The 16984-nt window shown below is 35.4% G+C and overlaps 1 protein-coding gene across 1 annotated transcript; it reads right to left on the reverse strand.

The window, feature by feature from the left end:
- Positions 1–16040: 16040 nt before the first annotated feature.
- LOC120069277 (zinc finger A20 and AN1 domain-containing stress-associated protein 10-like) lies at positions 16041–16622 on the reverse strand. Its single transcript, XM_039020999.1, has one exon. The coding sequence runs from the start codon at positions 16577–16579 to the stop codon at positions 16124–16126; it is 456 nt and encodes a 151-aa protein (XP_038876927.1). The 5' UTR covers positions 16580–16622; the 3' UTR covers positions 16041–16123.
- Between the last annotated feature and the right edge of the window lie 362 nt (positions 16623–16984).

A 16984-nucleotide genomic window follows, 5' to 3' on the forward strand; every position in this document is an offset into this window, starting at 1 on the left:
AAGGAAATGGAGAATGTTGACCAGGATGAATGGGTCAAGACCATGGATCTCGAGATGGAGTCGATGTACTTCAACTCAATATGGGATCTTGTAGATCAGCCTGATGAGGTTCGCCCTATATGTTGTAAATGGATCTACAAGCGCAAATGGGGTGCTGATGGGAAGGTACAGATCTTCAAGGCTCGACTTGTGGCAAAGAGTTATACCCAGGTAGAGCTCGCCTATTGCCATGGTAAAGTCGATCCGCATCCTCCTATCCGTTGTAGTTTATTATAATTATGAGATCTGGCAAATGGACGTTAAGACGACATTTCTAAATGGAAATCTTGAAGAGACCATTTATATGGTGCAGCCCGAGGGATTCATAGCCCAAGGTCAAGAGAAAAAGGTTTACAAACTGAATCAGTCCATTTATGGACTGAAATAGGCGTCTCGATCTTGGAATATATGGTTTGATGCTGCAATCAAGTCGTATGGCTTTGACCAAAATGTTGATGAATCTTGTGTCTACAAGAAGATCATCAATAAGAAGATTCATCAACGCTTCAGTCATCTTATTAGTGTTATATGTAGATGATATCCTACTCATTGGGAATGATGTAGGTCTACTGAGTGCAATTAAGAACTGGCTAGCGACCCAATTCTAAATGAATGATTTGGGAGAGGTTCAGTTTGTTCTAGGTATACAGATCTTTCAGGATCGCAAGAACAAAGTGCTAACACTGTCTCAGGCATCGTACATTGACAAGATGTTGCTCAAGTACTCGATGCAGGACTCCAAGAGGAGTCTATTGCCATTCAGGCATGGAGTCACTTTGTCTAAGGAAATGTGTCCTAAGACGCCTTAAGAGGTTGAAGAGATGAGATGGGTCCCATATGCGTCTGCCATTGGCAGTTTGATGTACGCGATGCTCTGTACTCGTTCAGACATTTGCTACGCTGTGGGCATAGTCAGTAGGTATCAGTCTAACCTAAGCCAGGTTCACTGGACCACAGTGATGAACATCCTCAAGTATCTTCGGAGAATGAGAGACTACATGCTCGTGTATGGCTCGAGAGATTTAATCCTTACAAGATACACAGATTCTGACTTTCAGACTGATAAGGACTCTCGCAAGTCCACATCAAGGTCACTCTTTACTCTTAACGGAGGACCTGTAGTGTGGTGAAGAACTAAGCAGGGGTGCATCGCCGACTTCACTATGGAGGCGGAGTACATAGCGGCTTGCGAAGCTGCTAAGAAGGTCGTTTGGCTCAGGAAGTTCTTGACAGACCTGGAAGTTGTTCTAGATATGTCTAGGCCCATTACCCTCTATTGTGCTAATAGTGGGGCAGTGACGAACTCCAAAGAGCCAAGGAGTCACCGACGCGGTAAACACATAGAGCGGAAGTATCATTTGATCCGCGAGATAGTGTATCAAGGGGATGTGATCGTCACGTAGATCGCTTTGGAGCACAATGTTGCTGCCCTGTTTACAAAGGCTCTCTCGGCTACAGTGTTTGAAGGTCACCTATGGAGCATGGTTCTACAGGATCGCCCGCGGCTAAACTAGGGCAAGTGGGAGATTTTATTATACTGGTCTTTTATGCATTAGTTTATTGTTTTGTACTAAGTTTTTTGTACACCCCACTTCACTTTAGGACAAGTAGAAGATTGTTGGGGTTGATGTTCTAAAGTCTTGTGTCCTACAGTTTATAAACAGTATATACGAACATCTGTGATTGTTAATATATGATATTTACTTCACATCTTGTTGTTTTGCTCGGTTATTTGTTTTATTTGCTTTACCACAAACCAATAAACATAAAATCCCTAGTTATCTGTATGTGACTCAAGCATGTATGTGGTGACATACAAGTGGATCATGTCTTGAGTGATAACATATATGGATATAGGAGGGAAACCTTATCCTGTAACACTACGGACACGACCCGCTTTGTGGAATGGTCATAATTGTTGTGACTTATCATAAATGGTCTGATCCTGATCATTCATGTTGGGGATATGCGAGCGGGGGCATCCTATACAAAGAGTTTATATAAGACCTGACAATGAAGTGTTAATGTCTCGTTATATAACACCGTTCATGACAGAGACTTTACTTCACTAGGATGACCATAGGTAACATGACCTTAATCTTGAATGAGTTAAAAACTCCTGCCATTGAGGGTGGTCCTTTGATTTGTATAGGTGCGAGTGGCCAAGTCACCGATTCAAACCTACCATTTTGGGGATTCGTCTGATTTAAGATTTGGGAACTCTGCTATACAAGATGGAATTCACTCCTTTCCCAAGGCAAGGGTAAGTAGATAGATGGCTCCCTTAAGGGCTGATTCCGGGGCTTGAACAATGTGGCGTCACACATATTCTCTTGGCCCGAGAGGTGTTCCCACATAGTTGGACTATGTTGTATTGTTCATTAGAGGAATCAGTGGTATTTAAGGAGTGAGATATAACTACAGGGGCAAAACAGTAAATAGGCTCAACTGTACTTACGAGCATCTGTGAAGGGTCATCGTACTCATGATTGGTTATATTCGATGCACAATGAAATATATCTGTAGTAAAAAGAGTTCAACTGTTGGTCTTTAGTGGAATCACTGATAGTTAACGGATGGTAGATCTCGTGGTTAAAGAGTTTAGTCAGTTATTCACATACCATTGGAGCTTCGAGCCATAGATCCATTAGGTCACCTGGGTAGCTTAGATAAAGTCGAGAACCAGTGTTTGAGTTAATTTAAAATGTTTAAATTGACAAGAGGAAGTTCAATTATTATGATATAATTGGACTGGTTAATTATATATGATATAATTGGCTAAATGTGTGAGATACATTATTTTGGAGAAAATTAGATATACATATGATTTATATCAAGTAGGGGAGAAAATACTATAGTAGATATATGATATCAAACTATAGGATATAAATATAATATGATTATATTTATTAATGAAATTAATTGATTAATTATTTGATAATTAACGAATTTACCCACGTTCGGACGTGGGAAGTGGGGTTGCGAAGGTTATGGTAACCGACGAGTTAAAGTAATGAAAATCATTTTCATTTTATTATTCATTTGTGCATTCGTAACACCCGCGCCCAAAAAGAATTCGTGAAAGCGACCGCGAGAGCCTATACGATAGAAGGTCGTTCATCTAAATGATCATCTACCTCACGCATTCTCTAAACGATCGTATACATTTTTCCTAAACGATTGTTCAGTTTTTTCTACACGATCGTGTAGCTCTACTATAAGATAAGCATTTCCACTATACGATAGCAGAGTTTCATCTCCCACTTGCTTATCGTCTACACGATGTCTTCTCCTCTGTCCTCTACCAAACTCACCAGAGCCCACTCTTTGGGTTTTTTACGTCAAGGATACCCGGGTTTTTCTTGTAGTGGTGTCATCCCTGCGACATTGTTCGTGTATGTTCAGATCGTGCTATTGCAATCGACATACTCGCTGGGTGCTGGTAGATCGGTGGGAGATTTTCCGTTGCTGAGGATTCAGACATACGAAGACAGTCTTCATTTAGTATGAATCTTTTTCCTTGTGAATTATTGTATTCTGAGCATGCCGATAATGAGTTTTATATGCATAACTGTATATGTTAAATGTATGACGTTTATGTTTTGGTCACTGTGAAATCGGAGCAATCTAAGCCCGCTCATGGAACTCTCGGTATGAGATCCTTCAAGATGAAGAGTACAATCCTGTTGTGGTAGGTATTCAAGGTAAGCGGGTATATCATGGTTGGATATGCAATCCGAGCTTCTCTCATATAAGAAGAGACTCAAGCATCAAAACTCAGTGAAGGCAAGTAAGTCATTCAACAATCCTGTTATTGTCAATGCAGTGTTTAACAAAACATAGAATGGGTCAAAACCTCAAGGACCTCCAACCTTCAATCGGCAATAGTCTGGTGGGTCTTAAGGAGGTGGAAATCATGGTCAGAACCATCAATACAATAGTATGAACAATAGAGGACGAGGAAGGGGTCGTGGCAACAATCGTCCAATATGCCAAGTATGTGGAAAATATGGCCACATTGCCATGGTCTGCTATCATCAGTTTGAAAAAGATTTTACTCTAAATGCAAATCAAGTGACGAGAAAACTCTAGTATGTCTGCACCTAACATCAATCCAAATGCGTTTCTATCTACACATATATCTAATCCTTTTGTTGCCACACCCGAAACTGTTAGAGACTCCTCGTGGTATGCAGATAGTGGTGCTACAAATCATGTGACAACTGACCCTAACAACATTACCAACCCAACAGAGTATGGTGGTACTGATTTAGTAAAAATTGGTAGTGGTGACAAATTACAAATTACATATACTGGTGATTCTTGCTTATCTAATGGATTAAATTTGTTTCATCTTTGAAATGTGTTGTGTGTTCCTACCATAGCTAAGAATTTACTTAGTGCCTCTAAGCTTGCCCAAGATAACTCACTCTTTCTTGAATTTTATGGTGATCATCATTTGATTAAGGACAATGTTACAAGACTCACACTTCTGAGAGGGGGGCTTAATGATGGTTTATACTGGTTGAAAGATGTTCAAATAGTAAGAGACAGCAATCCACAAGGGCATCAGTACTTGCACAAAAATAAGAACACAACAACCTTTATCACGAGTGGAAGAGTTCAGGTGAATGTTGTTGAGTCATGTACTGTTTGGCATAGACGCTTAGGTCATCCATCCCTTAAAACTTTATGTTATTTACTCAAGAGTTGTAATCTTGATACAAAATCTAATGAAGAGTCCTTATTTTATGAATCCTGTCAGCTGGGCAAATCTCATTCCCTTCCCTAACAAAATTCTGACTCATTCCCTTCCCTAACAAAATTCTGAGTCTCATGCCTCTACTGCTTTTGATGTTATTCACTCTGATGTATGAGGTCCAGCACCAATTACATCCTCCAATGGTTATCGTTATTATATATCCTTCATTGATGATTTCAGCAGGTATCTTTGGATATATCCTCTAAAGTTAAAAAGTGAGGTTGTGGATGCATTCAAACGCTTTCTTAAGCTAGTGAATAATCAATTTAACAAAACAATCAAGACCATACAAATCGACAATGGCAATGAATACTCCAAAATTTATTATATCTGTGAGTTTGAAAGAATCATAACAAGGAGATCTTTTCCATACTCTTCAGCTCAAAATGGAAGAGCGGAACGAAAGCACAGGCATGTAGTTGAGACTGGTCTAACGTTACTTGCACAAACATCCATGCCTCTATCCTTTTGGTAGGATGCCTTCTTTACTGCCTCAACCATGATTAATGGAATGCCCGGCCCTATTCTCCAAGGTAAATCTCCTATTGAATTATTATTTCACATTAAACTGGTTCTTTCTATTCTCAGGGTCTTTGGCTGCGCGTGCTACCCTTGTTTACGTCCCTACCAAGGCAACAAGTTTCAACTGCACTCTGAACAATGTGTTTATCTGGGGCCAAGTCCAGTTCATAAAGGCTATCGTTGTTTAAGTCCGTTAGGGAGGATCTATATTTCAAGAAATGTAAAGTTCAATGAAGCTGTCTTCCCATTTTCCTCTAAAACTCAAGTGAAAACTGATACGAACCAAAATTTTCAATCTATCCAACCTAACTTGCAGCCCCTATTACATACTCTCCCTTTTCCAGTTGACAACTTCCCTACAACCCACCCTTAAATCTCAACTCCACCTAGCACCCATAACCCCCCTTCTGATACAAATATAACCCCACAATCACAACCAATATGACCTATCTCAATACTGATTCTATCCCATCATATCGTAACAGAAAATGAGTCTGAGCAGCCGAACTCATCTCTACCTATCCCAATAACTTCAGCTAATGATTGTTCAACTTCTCCAATCTCTCATAGTTCTAATCCTTCTCCATCTCAGTCTCAATCTCCCGTTCAACCAGCACCTCAAAACCATCATCCACAACCTTCTCCCCCAATGATAACAAAAGCCAAGGTTGGCATCTTTAAACCAAAATCCTGGATTGCACAGCAAACTGACTGGACTCTCACAGAGCCAACTAGAGTGAAAGATTCTTTGGCAAATCCTCATTGGAAGCAAGCTACGGATAGTGAATACTCGATTCTCATTCAAAATAAAACATGGAAGCGTGTACCACCGTCATCAACCTATAATGTGATCGAAAATAAGTGGATCTATCACCTGAAAAGAAATGTTGATGGGTCCATTCAACACTACAAAGTTAGACTAGTAGTCAAAGAATTTCATCAACATCCGGGAATAGACTTTTTTGAAACATTTAGCCCCGTTGTTAAAGCCTCAACTATTCGGGTAATACTTAGCATTGTTGTCACTTATAATTGGCCTCTTTGTCAATTGAACTTCAATAATGCATTCTTAAATGACACTCTTACGGAAGATGTCTACATGTCCCAACCACCGGGTTATGTTGATGCAAGATATCCAAACTACATCTACAAACTCACTAAATCCATTTATGGACTTAAAGAAGCCCCTCGGGCTTGGAACACAGTTTTAAAAACAGTTATTCTCAATTGGGGATTTAGTACCTCGACATCAGACAATTCTCTCTTCATTCTTCACAAAGGACCCTCCACAGTTTTTCTACTAGTATATGTTGATGATGTGATATTAACAGGGAATGACTTGAAGCTCATTGAATTTCTAATCAAACAGCTGGACAACACCTTTGCTTTAAAAGACATGGGTCAATTACATTATTTTCTGGGAATTCAAGTTACATATGTGGACTCGGGAATCATCCTCAATCAAACAAAGTACATCAACGACCTTCTTCACAAACTGAATCTACACACTCTTAAACCTACTGCATCTCCCAATGTTCAAGACAAACACTTGTCAAAATTTGAAGGAATACCACTTGATGATACTTTTATATATCGTAGTATCATTGAAGCTCTTTAGTACTTAACTCACACCCGACCGGACACTGCATATAGTGTTAATACTTTGAGCCAATTCCTTCAAGAACCCACAGATAGTCATTGGCAAGTAGTGAAACGACTTCTTCGGTATGTTAGTGGATCCAGACATCTTGGTCTTCTATTTCAACCAAGTCAGGATCTTAAAATCTCTGCTTTCTCAGATGTTGACTGGGCATCAAACCTCGATGACAGAAAATCCGTAGCTGCCTATTGTGTCTTTGTAGGAAACAATTTAGTATCGTGGTCATCTAAGAAGCAAATGGTCGTTGCTCGCTCCAGTACAGAGTTTGACTGTCGAGCACTTGCCCACGCATCCTCTGAAATTATATGGCTGCAGCAACTTCTCAAGGAAATGGGGATGTGCTCGCCATTCAAACCAATCTTATGGTGTGTTAATATGAGTGTCAGTGCCCTTGCTGCAAATCTAGTTTTTCATGCTAGAACCAAGCACATTGAGAATGATGTGCACTTTAATCAGGTACCTAAGGAAAATCTGAAAGTTTATTATGTTCCTACCACAGATAAGTTAGCCGATTGTTTAACCAAACCACTGTCTCACTCCCAATTTTACTGTCTACGTGACAAACTTGGTCTTGTTGAACTAACCCCAAGTTTGAGGGGATGTTAGAGAGAATTCACAGCTGGAAGAAGTAAAAAAGACAGAGGATGACAACTCACAAGGCCTGCCAACTGCCAAGTTAAAATGGGAAAATATATTCCAAATAATCTGATTTGTTAAAGTTATTATTTTCCCTCTATTCTAATTGGTTGTATCCTTCTCCCTTTCCCTCCTATCTGTTACAGATTCTTTAGTATTCGTTCTTTTCCCACATTGAAGGCAAGATATGTTCATAAATAGGGCTAAAGTTTGCCCTCTATATAGTGAAAATATACACACAAGCATTCCTTCCTTTTCTGTGTGTTAATCTGACTATTAACTAAACCAGGTTGCTGTAGAAAAATGGCAAACACACTATAGTGCACGTGGGCCCTATTTTTTTTACATGAATTGCCCCCATGGTCCTACAGCAAATGTTCAGAATACTGTGTAATTATATTTTACATGGTCAGGTAACTATATTTCATTCAAATTTACTTTTTCGGTGAAATTATATTTTATATATTCGATTATTATATTTCCATATTTAAATTTAAATACTAAAAAAAAATGTGATCTTTGCAAATATTTTTGGGCAGTTTGGATTTGAGTATTTATATTATTTTTTATTTGAATTTTTGATGTGAAAGTTACTTTAACAAATAAAGGCACAAACTACCCAAAAAGTTAGACATAATCTATAAAATTTAAATGCTTTTAGGGTATTATCAATTAACCAAGATCCATGTAATTCTTTTATTTTTCAATTGCACTCTTGAATTTTATATTGTTGCTTCGTTTTGATTTCTTATCTTCTTTAGCATCTACATATCTTTCTTTTTTTTCTTTCTACTTGATTTCTCGAAATTGTTATGTTATTGGTGTTGAGATTTGTGCCCTAAATCCTTATAGTTAATTAATTATTTAATATAGTATTTAATTTAATTATTAAATATCCAATAATGATTACAGTAAAAGTTCAAAGTTATTTCAAGATACTTGAATAGTATGTAGTTGACATCATGTTGAAGTAATAACTTAAAAGTTGACATCATGTTCAAGTAATAACCTAAAGGGTCTATGGTATATAGATAAGGTTGGATGTCTTGATGTCTTATCAGTAACATTATGGATACGACCCACTTTGTAATCATTGCAAACATTGTGATCCAAATCGTTTATGTGGAGACATGCGAGTGAGGTATCTTATACAAAGACTTTGTATAAGATTAGATTGCGAAATATTTAATCTCTTTGTAACACCGTTTAACTGAAGAGATTAATATTTCATAGGATGGCCATTTGTAACTCGATCTCAATCCTGAGTGAGTTATGGACTCCTGTCTATAAGCGCAGTTCTTTGATTTGTATAAGTAAGAGTGGATCAAGTCAGCGGTTTATCACAGATAAACTATGATATTTTTCTATTATTTGTAAATATTTTTAGCATTTTTGTCATTGAAAATAAATTTTCAATTAATTTTGAAATAATTTGAATTGTTTAAATTATGTTAGGGGAATGTAAATTAGTTGTATGAAATATAATTAATATAATGTTTATGAATACATTATAATATGAAGTTAATTTTGAATATGATTCAAAAATAAACTTAATAATATAAGAGAGATAAATATTTGAATAAGATTCCAATGTTAATTATATGAATAAGATTCATATAAAAACTAAAGGTTAAAATTAATATGGATATGATTCATATTAATACTATGGGTTAGATGAAGGATGTTTATTTGAATATGATTCAAATAAAGTATTATTTAATATGATATATTTAAATATTTAAATAATTATTTATTTAATTAAATAATTGGAGTAATTTAATTAAATTCAAATTTGAATGTAATATGGTTTAATTTGATTTTTTAATTTAATTGAATTTTAGGTCAACTTCCTAATGGCAGAGGAGTTATGAATGGAGGTTGAATGGGAGTTAATGTAACTTCCCTTCGCTCATTTAAATGAAAAAAAAATTACATTTTAGAAGGATTATCCACTTTTTGAAGTACAATATCCCTCTTGCAAAATTATTCCCTTAAAAAACTCTCCCTTCCAAAGTATCAACAGAGAAAAGTTCTACTCTTGATTTTTCCATTCCCTTTTCTTCTTCCGAAATACAGGTCCCACAATCCAGATACTTGCCAGAGAATAGTAAGGTTTTCAAGTGGTGGTGTCCTAATCCTGTTCGTGGAAGGAGGTCTTGCAGAGAAGAGGAAAAGCATTGACGATAGTCTTCAAGGATAAGTTCCTCTATCATTTTGTATTTCACATACTATAAAAGCATGATTAATATTATTTTTCAGTATTTTGTTTATCCTATATGTTTGTACAGTATTGCATGTATGTTTTTCTATCTTCTTGAATTCCAAAAATTATTTAAAAATAGTGGTATTGACATCCACGCACTTCCACACGGGATTCAATCCCTTCAATTATAACTATAGGTTAAAATTATTGTGAATGAAATTCATATTATAACTATAGGTTACGAGAAAGAAATTTTAAATATGATTCAAATATATGTTTAATTAAATATAAGATATTTATTTAATTAATTAATTAAAATTAAATAATTAACTCCCCTATGGTTAAAGGGGAGTTGTTGAAAGGAGTTACAACTCCCATCTTCCTCACTTATGATTAATTACAGAGGGTTTTGATGCTTTTCTAACGTGAAAAACTCTCTCCCAAAGAAAAAAATCTCTAAAAATTTTATAGAGGAGTTTTCTGTCAAAATATATTCCCTATAATTTTCAAAGAGACTCCCACCAACCAGTCCTTGCCAGAGAATAGCAGCAAAGATCTGAAAGAAGTGTAATACTTACTAAGAAGACATGGAGAAGATAGAAGAACAATTCTTCAAGGATAGTATTTTTCAATCTTATTTGTATGATTAACCTAGCATATTTATAGCATGTTGATGTTCTATGATTAATTCTGTACAATTTCTTCTTCCAATTCAAAGACAAAAGTGATAAAACATTTCCGTTACGGGATATAATCCTTTCACTTGGTTAATGAGGACTATGGAAAATGAGGTAGGTAAAGGCTAAAGTTTCACCTTTTTTTAAAAAAAATTTAGAAGTATATGTAAGATGAAGGAGACTAACACTTTCTCCATCTCTCTTTTTTAGTGTTAAGCTGATTGGAATTTGAGTGCAACTACTTCAAAAACTCCTCTTTAAGTTTTTAGTCGAAACAAAATTAGGAATTTTGTGCTCTTGCACTAGAAGAAATTCGGGCTTTAATGTCGGTTTCAACCAACATTAAAGGTCTTTAGTGATTAAAGCCTGTTGGTTGCAACTGACATTAAAGAACCGACATTAAAGACCTTTAATGTCGGTTGCAAACAACATTAAAGCCTGTTTTTTTTTTTTTAATTCTTAACCGACATTGAATAAGTCTCATATAATAAATGGTGAGATCCAGAATACCAACTCCTTCAATTCCAAAAGCTAACCTTCAATTTACCATTTAGCTTACAAATAATTGCAAAGAACAAAAACATATTGACAATTCCAGTATCAACTAATACAAACCCCTTTTTTTTTTCTTAATCTATAATTAGCTGAAGACAAACTAACAAATGCAAATGCAAGCAAACCCAAGGTAGTAAATTCCAAAGCTTCGATGTATCCCATTGACAGAGCATGAATTGAAAACCGCAAGGCAAAATTGGATCATATGGTTCAGGTTCGAAACCATGATAATGTCCCTGCATTAGTGCATTAGAGTATTAATTTGGAACAGAAAAGTATGAACAAATTGTAAAAAGAAGCCTACTGATTTGTAAAAAGAAGCCTGCATTAGTGCATTCGTCTTTTTCTCAAACTTTTCAAATCATAACAGCTCATGGAAAATAATCTAAATGCTTCAAATACTAAACACGAACCTCTCTACAAACCGGGCATTTAGACTCCTGGCTGGCAGCCTTCAGTCCATCACAAATCATCACTGAAGCAGCTAAACAAACACATGATTTGCGGAAGAGATGCCCACAACCCAAAGCATATGGATCAAATAATGTTTCCTGTAACATCAACATAATTCAAAGTCTTATCCAATAAACTACAAATAGAGTCACTTGAAAACACTTAGAAACTGTGCTTAAAACTGCAAGCATTCAAAAATGCACTTACCAGGAACAATTTTTATGTAAATTCCTTGCTGTTGCAAGAAATCCATCTCCTCCCCACCCCTTCCAAACACCTAAAAAACACACAAACAATACCATTAAAAGTATATGGTAGAGGAAGAGATTGAGAGAATACAAATGTGAGGCAACTTCAATCAACATGATTAAAAAGAAAACAAAAAAGTAGCAAACTCAAGTTTTAGGATACTAACTATTTAAATCGGATGTTAAAGAATGCTAGTAGATACTAACTATTTAAATCGGAGAATCTATATGATATTTGATGATATATGCATGAACCTGCCTCCCGAATTCGATAGATTGCAAAGAACAAGCATTCAACACGATTCCGAGCGTATAGTTTATAGGATAAGCTCCCGCTTCCAACATTCTATGAACACTCGAAAAGCAACAAAGATCAAGAAAACTCTACAGTAAATAAGTAATTGGAAGACCTGATGTTTTTGTATGTTCTTACCATTGTGCTTGAGTTCCTGGAAGGACAAATCACAATACAGAATGCAGTACATCTTGGTGATTTGAACTGACATGTTTGATGCAATGTTTTGAGTTGAAGACAAAGATTTAACGATAAATGGAAGCCGAATGGGATAGATATTTCATCCAGTTTACGAGCATCGGTAGATAGATATCTCGTTTAACTCTTATACAAGTCAAACGAGAGGGGACTTTATGTGCGAGAGCGAGAGTGGAGGTATGAGCGAGGGCGAGGGCGAAGGCGAGGGCGAGAGCGAGAGCGAGAGCGAGAGCGGATGGACTTTATGAGCGAGAGCTAGGGACTTGGGCGTGGGCGTGGGCGAGGGCGAGGTCGAGAGTGAGAGTGGATGGACTTTATGAGCAAGAGCGAGGGATTTGGGCGAGAGGGGGGGATTTGGCCTTTATGAGCGAGAGCGAGAGGGATTTGGGCGAGAACTTTGTGGTTTTTTTAGCTGGTTTATATTCAGAAACACTAAAATGTAGCCAAATAGCATTACCTCGAAAACAGATTCAAATCCTTCATGTGACAATCTACAAGGAACAATCTCAAACCTAGATTAAAATTGACACGAAAAAATCTAAAAAAGGGGGAATGAAATTGCAGATTGAATTACCTCAGAAACAGATTCAAATCCTTCATATCTCTGTCGATCTCTCTGTTCTTTCTTCAATTTATTTTTCAATCATCGTTGGAATCTTCTCAAAGCATCGACTATAACTCTCGCTGCTTGTTTATCAATGGCATCGGGAGTACGAAAAGATGCAAAATCGATTTCAAATCGGTACTACATGGACCGGCATTGCCGACCTATCTACGGGTTCTGCCATTTCTCATTGGTTCCACATATCTCTTACCTTTCTACCTCATAAACAGATTCATCGAGTAGGTGTTTGAGGGAGTGATGATCCAAGAAATTGGCTTTTTTGGCATTTTTGGTCGCCATTTTTGATAGCTTTCGGTTTCAGCTCTCTTTGCCGTCTACGAAGGTTTGTCTGAAATCTGAGAGAAAAAGGAGAGAAACAAAATGTAACCTAATATCATTTTCGTAAGAGACAAAAATGGTGAGGGAGACTGGGGAGGAGGAGGTTGATGGGGGAAATAGGGTTTAGAAAAGGGATAGGTAGGATAGATAGGGATAGAAGCGGGAAATGAAAAAAAAATGGGGGGGAATGGGTTTTGTTTTTAAAGAAAAAAAAAAAAGAAAACCGGATCTTTAATGTCGGTTTTAAACAAATGTATACCTACAATGTCAGTTTAAAACCGACATTAAAGATCCGCTTTTTTAAAAAAACAAAATCGATATTATACATCCGGTTTCACTTTTTCCAACCGACATTAAAGTCCAAAATTCTTGTAGTGTTCGTGTCTTTGTGAAATTGGACTTTTGTTATCCATGGGTGTTTTAGACCCTTTGGACCATGGATTAGTTGAGAAGAAGCCATTATTGAGATGGAGTTTCACACTTAGGGAGTCCATATACTTAGGCTCCCACTAAGTGTGAAAATTCCTGCTTATTTAAGACAATTCAATATGATCAAGAGAAACAACTCACGATCTCTAGAATTTCTTGCTTCATAATTGTATGGATCGACACACTTATTGTTTTCAACAAAACACAAGAAATGACACAAATCTTCTTTTCAAAGTGGTAATCCTAAAACAAAAAATATAATTCCTTAAATATGCTGATAATTTTCAATTTTTAGAATTATTTAGCTACTAAACCTAAGTATTTTGATATAAAAATGCATACATTTAGTCTTTTGCATAGAAAAATCAAGTTTAAAATAGTAAATAGTTCAGAGATGACATTTTTAATCTTTGTGAAAAAAAAAGTTGAAAATGGGCAAGAAACTTCTTAATATCTATGTACTTTTGCAGAAAATTCATCGAAGCCAAATTGCTGCAACATTAAAAAAAAAAAACGATTACTATTGTAATCGACCACAACAGAAAGTAAAATTACAGATTTGGATTTTGGACTTAATTTCAAGATTTTCACCACCAAACTTGGTAAATTAGGCAACCTATGAGCCCTCATCTTCGGCAGCAACCTACACTTCTTTGTACTCTATTAAAAAGGCTCTAAGACTCTCTATTATTCATCCATTCCTCTAAGAAAGCATAGACAAAAATTTTGCACCTTTGTCTTTAGTTATTTGACTGTTTGATTCTTGAATCTCTAAGCTACTACACTTGTGTCGATCCAGTCCTGTTCGAATGAGTCAAGTTAGATCAGAATCACATCTTTCTTCTTTACGTTTCATTTCCTCTTTCTGGTATTTTTGAGTTCTTTTAGCTTTCATCTTTTGTTCAAGCACTATTCTTGTTTAATCTTGGAATCTTTCTCAATAGGAAATTTTATATCTTCTTCATCAATTTCATTATGAAATTGTCTACATCTCTAATTTGCTTTCTTTCTTCTTTTTTTTTTTCTTCCATCATGAGCTAAACTTTTCTTTTGGATTCAAATATGTAAATCAGTGAATACCATAAAGAATGTAGAAAATGCTTAATATGTAAAATAAAGTGGGTTGACTCAATTGATAGCTTGTTTCACTTTTTTTTTTTATTTTCATTTCATCATTATTAGTCTAGATTGATCGTCTAGAGTAAAAAAATTGAATCTAATATTGAAATGGTTAGGTGAAATTTGGTTCTCGTAAAAGTGATTAAGGAAAAGAGCCTAGACGTAGAACTTTGATTTTGACCTTCGATATAAGGCAAAACCTTTAGAACCAAGAGATTGTATTTTTAATATTCTAAGTTCACATTAACCATAGAAATAAAACAGGTTTAATGGCTTTGGTTTGATCAAATAGGTGTTTAATCTAATTCACCAATATATTGAAATTGAGCTAAGTTATAAATTTTCATATTAGGCTACACTTACTTTCGAAAAGGAACATGAACAGGTTTGAATCTCTATTTTTCACTATTATTTTATTAAGTTAAACTTTTACTAAAACCCCAAATCAACTTCTTTTGTTACTAAAATTGCAATTTTTAGAAAAAAATTTATTGTTCTAAAGAATTTTGTTTAAAATTTGTTCCCTTGGGAGACGACTTGGAATTCTTCCATCCCTTTACTACTGATCAACGGTGAGCACTTGCACTAACTAAAGGTTTGTTTTCTAAAAATGTTTTTCAATTTAGTCATTGTGTTTTTAGTTGATCATATGCACGACAAAGGGAAGAGTCGAACCATTACCATAACCAGTTAAGCCTTAGAGGAGTAAAAATTCTCAAGTAAATACAACAAATTTTTTAAATAAGAAAATAATTTTCAAACATAAATTTTATTATGTGAGACATCCTATAGAACATTATGTGAGACAAAATGAAGAATAAGATTACTGACATCCATGAAACACACTAAAAAAGATATAGGCAATACTAAATTACTAACATGGCTAACTATGTTGAAACCTTGTGGTTGTTTGAATGCGGTCCTGGGTTGGACGGTTCAAAACAAAGGGAACGAAGTGCCTCATTTGTATAGGTATAAGTATTGTGTATTTGAGGTTGCAACTTTAGATCGTAGAGAAAGTCGAGTATGTAATTATTTTTTATTTTATTTGAATGTTTAAGTATGAAGGAAACATATTTTAGAATTGGGGTATTTTGACATTCTATTTTTGCTCTTTCTACAAATGAAAAATTAAAATTTACTATTCTTTAAGTCAGTTCTTAAATAAAACTATTTCTTAAACATTCGGACTTAATTGAGAATTATAATGACATGTTCCTTCCAACTCAGAGACACGGGATATTTTACTCAATTATATCCATAAATAAATGGCGCTATTAAATTATTCAAAGATGAAAACAAAAATATATTTATTATTCATGTAGTGTTAATAACAACATTCCCATTTCCCAAAAAGAAAAACAGTAGTAAATGTTCAATGAATCTAAACCCTGAACTGCAATTTATTGGCCTTGCATTCGACAATTTGTTTGGCCAGAGTCTTCCGGCCGATCGCCTTGTGATCAACGTCGCACGAATGTTCTTCAGGATACCTATGTTTGCCGCAGAATGAACCTCCACACTGGCAATTGAATCCTAACAATCCCACTTTCTTCCTGCAAATTTTGCATCTGTTTATGGTTTTAGGCGTTGGATTATTCTCGCAAGTTTCGGAATTCTGTGATACAGAAGGAAATTGTCTCGTCTCGGAATTTGGTTCTTCATACTTAATTTGACTTTTCGAGCTCTCTCGTGGTTCAGAATCTTCGCCGGTTTCTTTGAGGAAAGCGGCATAATAAACAGAGCAAAGATTTAGATTGTTCGGATTTTCATAAAAGCCACAGTTGTTGGCACAGAGAGGAGCGTCGCCACCATTCTTTGAACTTCTGAATGCCGCCATCAAATTTTTCGATCTTCGAATCGATTTGAGTGAGGAAGAAGATTTGCTCTGTAGTTTTGATGTTGTAAATGAGTCTGCTCGGAGCTCATTATATAGATTGATATTCTAATCTGATTAGGAAAATGTCACATTAATTAAATCCGGAAAGAATTCGTATTCGAATTTTTTTTCTAACTGCATATCTTTTCCAATATTTAAATATTTTTCTTTTTATAGATTTTTTTTTTTTTTTTTGAAAACTCTGGTAATTAGAATATAAATTTGTCCTTTTCTTTTTAAATATAAAAAAATATTTAAAAATATTTACACTTTATCGCAAATCTCAAATGTTTTTTGAAATTTACTATCAACAGTAAAGATTTTTTAGATTTATCTATTTATAAGAATTTCTCTTTATTAAATTAA

Source organism: Benincasa hispida, chromosome 1 (genome assembly GCF_009727055.1).
Source record: "Benincasa hispida cultivar B227 chromosome 1, ASM972705v1, whole genome shotgun sequence".
NCBI lineage: Eukaryota > Viridiplantae > Streptophyta > Magnoliopsida > Cucurbitales > Cucurbitaceae > Benincasa > Benincasa hispida.